This window comes from Pecten maximus, unplaced genomic scaffold (genome assembly GCF_902652985.1).
Source record: "Pecten maximus unplaced genomic scaffold, xPecMax1.1, whole genome shotgun sequence".
Taxonomy (NCBI): Eukaryota; Metazoa; Mollusca; class Bivalvia; order Pectinida; family Pectinidae; genus Pecten; species Pecten maximus.
The window spans coordinates 1-10,215 of record NW_022981206.1 but is presented as its reverse complement, the minus strand read 5'-3'; the positions used below and the strand labels follow the sequence as shown (position 1 = coordinate 10,215).

Sequence of the window (10,215 nt, the reverse complement as noted above, 5' to 3'; positions counted from 1 at the left end):
ACCAATTTAGAAGGGCATGAGGTGTATACTTTTGGACTTACAAGCTTTCAAAAAACTTAACCCCAAAACTTAAAAATAATCACATTTTTTTTCTGCATAATTTTGCCATAACATCACTCCTAGACCTCTAATGAATGTATAAACCAACTTAGAAGGGCATGAGGTGTATACTTTTGGACTTACAAGCTTTCCAAAAACTTACTCCAAAAACTTTAAAGTTTTGGGGTGGGACGCGGACGCCGGGGTGAAAGCATTAGCTCCTGGTTACTCGTAACCGGTGAGCTAAAAATGACAGGGTGTTTCAAAAGGTAAATTTTATCATCAAAAACTCCTGCGAGATGTTTATAGAATGTTTTGACATATCACCGATTAGCTGATCTTTTTTCCCCCAAGGTCATCATCCAAAATCTATTACAGACCGAATTATTCAATATCCAACATGACCATTAACAACATTGGTTACACTTACCACTGCATCTTCAAACACATACTTTCTTTGTTCATCTGAAATGTTAAAATTCAGAATTAAACATGATATTTTTTAGATTTTAAGGAATACATTAAAGATTTTCTCTCTTCAATCGGGTGTATAAAAAGTGAAAGAAGAGAATGCAACTAAAAAGCTGATTTGCTAGTTTTCATTGACATATGTGGCGTCTAAAAGGACTTAAGGGGCCAAAATGGAAACGGGTCTGTTGATCTGACAAACAAAGTGACAGCTACGAACTGTGTCTCTAGCAATCCTTGCCGAGAACAGTACCATTGCTATTCCGTTAACCATTACTGTAAGGCCACCCTTAAAAACATCTTGGTTTTCTGTAACCCGACCAAGGGGTTTTACATATGGGTAGGTAGGTAGGGCTGAATTATTTTTTTATTCAGTCGGAAAACAGATATTCAACTTTTAATAGGAAAACAAACCAGAATATGGAAATCATTATTTATTTTAGGCTCTTAAACAAAAGAAACCCACACCAGCCTTATTTGGGTTTGGGAGACGTAGTTTCAAACCTGCACAGCAACTTCCGGACATAAATATCCATAACGGTCAAATCATTAAAAAACAATTTTTTATTTTTCCAAATAAAATCTTTTGAGTGGGGGCATTTCTTCTTGGTTGGGTGGGTTATGCTAAACCAACTATATTTTTATTTACGCCTAAAACAGTATTAAATCTAACTTACCGTTGATGAGTAGCTCTAGATATTCCTTGAGATGTGCATTCTGATGGATTTCATCATATCCACTGGGTCCCTGAAAGTTAAGTTAAATTGTCCTACAGATCTACAGGGATAGATTGGATTTTCTCCATCATTTACAGATTTATCTCTTGTTTTGCATGTTCAATATTTTTCAGTCACCTCTTAGAGAGTAACTTTTCCCTCACCACTTATAAGAGAGTGACTTCTCTGTCAACACCTAGGGTTTGACAGATAACATGTTCTGGCAAAGATACAATAACATCACGTCAAAATTGTGTGCATCGCAAAATACTTAATATTTCAACTCGACCATATGTAATTGAAATAGTCTCATAGGGGAAAAATAATCATTCCCTACTTTGAGGACGTGACTGACAAGCCTCCAACCCTGGGGTGATATTCTCGATTGTCTAAGTAACCCCTGGCAGAGCCTCCGGTTTGAAAACCAGAATATCACCCCTCGGGTCGGAGATTAATCTATCATGCTCTCAAGGTAGGAGAAGATTCTAATCACCGAATCTCCAGCACCTTAATTCTTCTCTGTAGAAAATGGAATTTAATGGACATACAATGTTAACAGTAATGGTGTATCAAACTGCTGATGTCTATTCCATTAAAATATCTACCTGACCCCATGACTCCACAATAAATCACTTCTATACTAGCCCGAGTTTCCTCTGGCCCTGACACTATGTCTGGTGTAGGGCCAGAGCGCACTACTATATGAAAACGTTGAATTATCCGACCACGTTTGGTGTCGCTAAGAATTTGGTGCAAATACAATAAAATCAGAGGTGACATAACACCTACCTTACATATATGGATAAATGAGATATTTATTTATCCCAGAACACCCATTTAGTCCCATCTAGGTGTTTTATTTCGTCCGTATAGACCCTCGCTTTACGCTTTACCTAATTTTATTGTATTTGCACCAAATTCTTAGCGACACCAAACAGTGTCGGATAATTCCACGTTTTCATGGTGTCAGGGCCAGAGGAAACTCGGGCTATTCTATACATGGTTAGATTACCTTCCTATTACTTCTATGTAATTTATTAAATAAATTCTATAGGTGGTACCTCTAACAAGGTGTTAGCCATTTTAAGGTGTACCTGTAGAAGTCCATGGTCCAGCTGGATTTTACCTGTAAAAGTTTGATGGCGAGATCCAGAGGAATAGTACCAATGTCATGTAGTGCTATGAGACACTGGATTAGGACCTCTGGGCAGTGTCTACGCATCAGCTGAGGGAAAACAGAAAGGATGTCAGTTGAATTGTGAAATGGGAGATAACTAATGCCTAGATTACTTATCCAACATTAACTTGTGAAAGGGGAGATTATTAATGCATAGCCCACACATACAACATGCTGACTTGTGAAAGGGGAGATAATGCATAAATTACTCATTCACCATGCTGGCTCGTGAAAGGGGAGATAACTAATGCATGGGCCACTTATCCAACATTGACTTGTGAAAGGGGAGATAATTAATGCATGGGCCACTTATCCAACATTGACTTGTGAAAGGGGAGATAATTAATGCATGGACCACTTATCCAAAATGTGCTGACTTGTGAAAGGGGAAATAATGCATCAATTACTCATACAACATGCTGGCTTGTGAAAGGAGAGAAAATCATTGCACACACCCTAGAAATATATATAACACACAGACCTGTGAAAGGGGAGATAATTGTTGAAAGTCCTCATGTAACAGCTGGTGGTGGTTGACACAAAACTGCTGTAGCTCCATCTGGTGGTGTAAATAGAGGATCTTACATGTCATCGAGTGGCTATTTCACATGAAATTTATTGAACAAGTTCAATAATTTGATATTCAACATACATTTATACAAATGCTCATGTACCCATATCGCTAGGTTATAACAATATAAATCAAAATTCCTGAATTTGGTTCAACCATATTTGTTGTAAAATCTTATAAAGAAAAAAGTAGGATATAAGAAACTAATTCCTTAATTTGTTCCTGTCGAATTTGCTATAAACAAGTTTTGTGGTACAAGTGTATATCTGTGTGCAGAAAATCTCATTTTGTTGGCCTACACAGTAGGTCTAGGCCATGATTGTTTACCTAACAATATATACATGTATTTAGAAATGTGAAACTCATTGTCAGATGATGGAAACCTATTTAAAATGATAAAAAATACAGGTACAATAGACCTCTTGTGTCCTTCACACATACCTGACTGACAGCTGCCAGTGCCAGACGGGCCGACTCTGGGTCACATGATTTCAGTTGAAGCAAGGAAAGTGCCAGCATATCAGTACCACTGCAAATAAAAAAAAAATAAAATAAAAAATAAAAATAAAATAAATAAAAAAATAAAATAAAATAAAAAATCATGATCTCAACCACATGACTATATTCTTGTTCAGTAGATTAAGTAACAAATATATTCTAATTGTCCTGTGATAAATCCACCCTTTGTTCTCGAGTCAGAGGTTATATGTGTTGGCCCCTGGTCTTGCTGCTGGATAATATATTGGTTTTCATGTAGAATTAATGGTAATTATAATCCTCATTTAATCCTGATTTGTAGAGACAATGTGACACTCACCTTCTAGCTTCGTCTGGTTTGTATTTCTGTTGTAAGGCATGCTTTAGTAGATTGAGGGTCTTCTCTAAAACAAGGGAAATAACTCTTATGAATACAAAACTATCTCACATGTTTAAAAACATACGATTTTACATATTCATTAATTCACCAAAGAATACTCACTGGGTTGAAGTTCCTAAGTAATTAACCCTTAGAAAAAGCAAAACTATCTTACATTTTTATAAATATCAGATTTTACATATTCATTAATTCTCCAAAGAATACTCACTGGGGTGAAGTTCATAAGTAATTAACCCTAAGAAAAATCCTCAGAGGGAACATACAAGAATTTCATCCTCCTGTTTGAAATATTTTTGTCACACCCTCAAGCTTAAGATTTCATGATTTCACACATAGGACATCAGTTACAAGTCTGATGAAATAGCATATTTGCAATTCAAAAATAACTAAAGAAAAATAAATCTTTAATATTTTATAATGATATATATATTGATACCAGAGACCAAATACAGTATAGTGTATATTTTGAGACAAATTCGTAGTTTACGTAGTAAACTCAAGTTAATGTACCTTGAGTGTATGTCTGAAGACGAGAGAACAGGATTATTCGTGATAGCTTGTCGGGCATTGCTTCAGCACAGACTTCCAGCACCATGTCACCCTCATCCTACAGAAAGGAACACAGTCATTTCATTGTAATTTTCTGTTCAATATTAGAGATTCTTTGCTGAAGAGGAAATATGCGTAGAATGTCTCTTTCACAATGTGTAATAATACATTAAATAATTAGTGGTGGTGTGATGATGTCACAATTGTTTTGGCGGTGAAAAACATGCCAATCAAGTTGGAGTTTGCCACTCTTATACAACAAAAATATTGAAGTTTTCGCTTAATTTTTCATTAATTTGATGCGTTTTATTTTTTTGTGTGAATATTATGTGATAAATAAAACGGCTTTGTATTGCTATCACTTTATATGTTAAGTCACTAATCATACAAACACAATATGACATTCCAAACTTTAAACTTTAAACACTTCTCCAAACTATGTTTAAATGGCTCTCATGTGCCCCCCCCCCCCCCCCCCCCCCTCCTTGTTTAAAAAAATAATATGGTAATTTTGCAAATTGAAGACAATTTAAACGCTCAAACATAAAACAATTGACTAAATCACTAATTCATGAACATATGTATCTAAAACTCAGATATCTAAAAAAAATCTGCAATTCCATTTAATCGATATTTAGAAAACAATGGCTTGACTTGACAATATAGTGTATCTACATTAAAAACTAATGGTAAAATCTATACACTGCCACTGATATCAGTACCATTGTCTGTCACTCATTAATGAGTATACATTGAAATGCTTTCATTCTTCAATATACCCCACGCAATTAAGCCAAACCTCTTTCAGTTGAAATGGTTCATCGTCTTGGAAGAGGACGTAGTTTAGGTAGTGGAGAAAACCTTGTCCATAACAGTATGCTAAAGTCTGTAATAGAGCAGAAAATCATATAAATCAGTTAATATTTATAATTCAAATTTAAAAAACTAAATTTCTTGAATTATCATTAATATGATCAATATGATTTGTAAAAGGATAAAAGGGCCAAAATTCATGGTTTTTAGTTTGTTTGTTTGTTTGTTTGCTTGCTGGGTTTATCGTCCCATGAAATGCCAGGGTCATTTTGAGGTGGGTCTCCCTGTACTTACACTTTTGGTGAGCTGATACTGCAAAACTTACACTTTTGGTGAGCTGTTTATACTGTAAAACGTACACTATTGATGAGCTATTTATACTGTAAAACTTACGCTTTTGGTGAGCTAACCATACTGTAAAACCTACACTTTTGGTGAGCTGTTCATACTGTTAAACTTACACTTTTGGTGAGCTGTTTATACCGTAAAACTTACACTTTTGGTGAGCTGTTTATACTGTAAAACTTACACTTTGGGTGAGCTGTTTATACTGTAAAACTTACACTTTGGGTGAGCTGTTTATACTGTAAAACTTACACTTTTGGTGGGCTGACCATACTGTAAAACTTACACTTTTGGTGTGCTGTTTATACCGTAAAACTAACACTTTTGGTGAGCTGTTTATACTGTAAAACTTACACTTTTGGTGAGCTGTTTATACTGTAAAACATACACTTTTGGTGAACTGTTTATACTGTAAAACTTAACACTTTTGGTGAGCTGACCATCCTGTAAAACTTACACTTTTTGTGAGCTGTTTATACTGTAAAACTTACACTATTGATGAGCTGTTTATACTGTAAAACTTACACATTTGGTGAGCTGTTTATACTGTAAAACCTACACTTTTGGTGCCGAGCTGTTTATACTGTAAAACTTACACTTTTGGTGAGATGTTTATACTGCAAAACTTACACTTTTGGTGAGCTGTTTATACTGTAAAACTTACACTTTTGGTGAACCGTTTATACTGTAAAACTTACACATTTGGTGAGCTATTTATACTGTAAAACTTAACACTTTTGGTGAGCTGTTTATACTGTAAAACCTACACATTTGGTGAGCTGTTTATACTGTAAAACCTACACTTTTGGTGCCGAGCTGTTCATACTGTAAAACTTACACTATTGATGAGCTGTTTATACTGCAAAACTTACACTTTTGGGGAGCTGTTTATACCATAAAACTTACACTTTTGGTGAGCTGTCTAAACTGTAAAACTAAAACTTTTGGTGAGCTGTTTATACTGTAAAATTTACACTATTGGTGAGTTGTTTATACTGTAAAACTTACATTTTTGGTGTGCTGCTTATACTGTAAAACTTACACTTTTGGTGAGCTGTTTATACCGTAAAAAATACACTATTGATGAGCTGTTTATACTGCAAAACTTACACTTTTGGTGTGCTGTTTATACTGTAAAACTTACACTTTTGGTGAGCTGTTTATACTGTAAAACTTACACTTTTGGTGAGCTGTTTATACTGTAAAACTTACACTTTTGGTGTGCTGTTTATACTGTAAAACTTACACTATTGATGAGCTGTTTATACTGCAAAACTTACACTTTTGGGGAGCTGTTTATACCATAAAACTTACACTTTTGGTGAGCTGTCTAAACTGTAAAACTAAAACTTTTGGTGAGCTGTTTATACTGTAAAATTTACACTATTGGTGAGTTGTTTATACTGTAAAACTTACATTTTTGGTGTGCTGCTTATACTGTAAAACTTACACTTTTGGTGAGCTGTTTATACCGTAAAAAATACACTATTGATGAGCTGTTTATACTGCAAAACTTACACTTTTGGTGTGCTGTTTATACTGTAAAACTTACACTTTTGGTGAGCTGTTTATACTGTAAAACTTACACTTTTGGTGAGCTGTTTATACTGTAAAACTTACACTTTTGGTGTGCTGTTTATACTGTAAAACTTACACATTTGGTGAGCTGTTTATACTGTAAAACATACACTTTTGGTGAGCTGTTTATACTGTAAAACTTACACTTTTGGTGAGCTGTTTATACTGTAAAACTTACACATTTGGTGAGCGGTTTATACTGTAAAACATACACTTTTGGTGAGCTGTTTATACTGTAAAACATACACTTTTGGTGAGCTGTTTATACTGTAAAACTTACACTTTTGGTGAGCTGTTTATACTGTAAAACTTACACTTTTGGTGAGCTGACCATACTGTAAAACTTACTCTTTTGGTGTGCTGTTTATACTGTAAAACTTACACTTTTGGTGAGCTGTTTATACTGTAAAACTTACACTTTTGGTGAGCTGTTCATACTGTTAAACTTACACTTTTGGTGAGTGATTATACTGTAAAACTTACACTTTTGGTGTGCTGTTTATACTGGAGGGCTTGTCTCACTACATAGGACAAACTCAGACCTGACATCAGGTAGTATGGTAAACCTAAGTGCCACTGAGAATTCCCCGGCCTTCAAAACAGAAAACAAAAAACAGTTCGTAATAATTCAATATTAATGTAAAACAATTCAAAATGTTACTAGAAATAATAGATATATTTTTAGGTATTTTTATCAAAATCAACTTTATTTCAGAACAATTGCTAAACATTATGTTACATTTTGTATATTAACCTTAATTTAAGCATTCCTGTTTGTGCAGTTGGAAGCATGTGAGTATAATCTGAACACCTTAAGAAAATCTACTTGGTCAAGCAGGTGACTCCCACACATGTTCACATCCAATATGTGGAAAGCAAAATGTCTTAGGAACTACCACTGTGCCACCTGACCAACCTGGTGACATAAATCGTTCAATCTTTTGTTTCTACAGTAAAAAGGAGTAAATATCACATTATCTAAGCAATACGTGTAACTGTACTAAAGAATTGGTAACTGAATTATTTCAATATGAACATGTACCATTGATATCGGGCAATAAGCTCTAGGATTCAGTACCTAAAATCAATGCCCAAAGTAGGGTTCCATTAATATCTGGCAATAAGCTCTGGGATCCAATACCTAAACTCATGGCCCAAAGTAGGATACCATTAATATCGGGCAATAAGCTCTAGGATCAAGTACCTAAAATCATGGCCCAAAGTAGGGTTCCATTAATATCTGGCAATAAGCTCTAGGATTCAGTACCTAAAATCAATGCCCAAAGTAGGATACCATTAATATCGGACAATAAGCCCTGGGATCTAGTACCTAAACTCAGGACCAAGGTAGGAGGTGGGCTTTTTATCAGGTAATTACCGTACATTTTGTTTCTTTAATTATGTAACTTACATTGAATAGAACTCTCCAAGCAGAGCTGCAGACTCCTGGAGTAAATCTGAATCTTGTGATCCGTCACCAGGACTTCCCGTTACCATGGTGCTGCGGAGAATCATGTGACCTTCCTCCAACAGGCTGATGTAGGTGTCCGGGTTCTTCTGCTGAAAGCGTGACCCAAAGGCTATCTGTGAAGATGTCAAAAGGAATGGATAATAAATTACCAAAAACTGAACATGAGATAAGTAAAACACTGACAGGCCAACAATAGTTTACACAAACTACCCCTTTATCAAGACACAAAAAAATTGTCTTGGCGAAGAGGCATCCTGCCTTGATAATATAACAGTTGACTTGTCTGTACTGTTGCTATTTCACTGATTATATATCAATTTTAAGTAATACACTACACATCAAGTAAATGTCTGTTTTTTCATATCCAGTATCAGTATTGGACCATTCTGTCACTATTACTTCACTAGAACCTTATACATATTTTTATGGAATTATTGCAAATATTCTCAAATTTTACAAAAAATTCCTGTTTACCAAAAAACTGGATCCAAGGCCCTATGTTTCTTATGTCTTTAGTTATACATGTACCTATATCATACATAGCTGTTACTAGAGTATTTTTACTTTAAAAGAAACTAAATCAAAACACAACATTTAAAATCTGACTTATTTTGACAGACCAGCTAGTAAAATGATTTTAAGCAAAGTTTTGTACTAATCTGTGTTAGTGTCATTTTCATACAGCAATTTTGGGACCTCCTGGACATCGTTTTTGGTCGAAATTTTTCATGCACAAAATATACCGATAAAAGTTTTTTCCAGCACTTTCAGCCCCAAAAAGTACATGCGCAAATAACATTGGTGCACAAATTATAAATCCTTACAAATTCTTAATCCTTTAGTTTTAATTTGACTGTTTTTGACAGATCGGCTAATAAATAAATATATTGGTAAGTCTTCAGCCTTAGGCTTACTTTAGAGTGTCGAGGCAATAAAATAGACGGCATATATCAAAGTCTAACTGTGTGTCTCAAAAAACTTCTCTTCTAGAAGTGCTTACCATTTCCTTATATAACTCCCCATGAGAATATTTCTTCAGGGCGTACAGACTCCAAAGGTAGTCGTCTTGTCTGAAAAGACATAACTACAATGTATAGACACAAGATTTTCCCCATATATTATACAATTATTCACTTTGATTGAGGGGAATATAGATATTTATCAACACTAAAATTGTTATATTGACCACTATGAATGAGAGATAAATATAACATTTCTAGAGTTAATAAATAACTTTATATTCATCAATACTTAAGGCAAGATTGTTATTTCCACATTTTCCTGTTCTTTACAAAAATGTTAAACTTTCAAAGGCTTAAAAAACGATGCAGATATATTTTCTTCAGAAAGTGTGATACAGATTTTTCTGCAGATTTTGTTTACACGGTATCTATCTATCATGATTTTATTCTACCTTCGAAAAACAGCTACTATTCACCTAAATTAGATGAGGAGAATTCTCTTTCAGATTCAGAGTTGGAGCAAGATCATTAATTATCATTGATTTGTTGTCATTTCAGAAATAAATTGTATATTAAGTTAAATAATAATCATAATTTGGGTAAATCATGACGTCCTAAAACTTTATTTTTTTATTTTCTTTTTTTTTTT

General features: G+C 34.4%; 1 protein-coding gene across 1 annotated transcript; it reads right to left on the bottom strand.

Annotated features, from left to right (window-relative positions):
- Positions 1-323: 323 nt before the first annotated feature.
- On the bottom strand, positions 324-9,688 carry LOC117319949 (Hermansky-Pudlak syndrome 3 protein homolog; the record flags this gene model as incomplete). The annotated part of the gene is made up of 11 exons (XM_033874657.1): positions 324-504; positions 1,185-1,254; positions 2,350-2,448; positions 2,882-2,959; positions 3,413-3,500; positions 3,789-3,852; positions 4,359-4,455; positions 5,197-5,283; positions 7,617-7,725; positions 8,545-8,717; positions 9,605-9,688. Coding segments are annotated over 11 exons (1,026 nt in total), but the record flags the coding sequence as incomplete, so codon positions are not given.
- Positions 9,689-10,215: the final 527 nt, after the last annotated feature.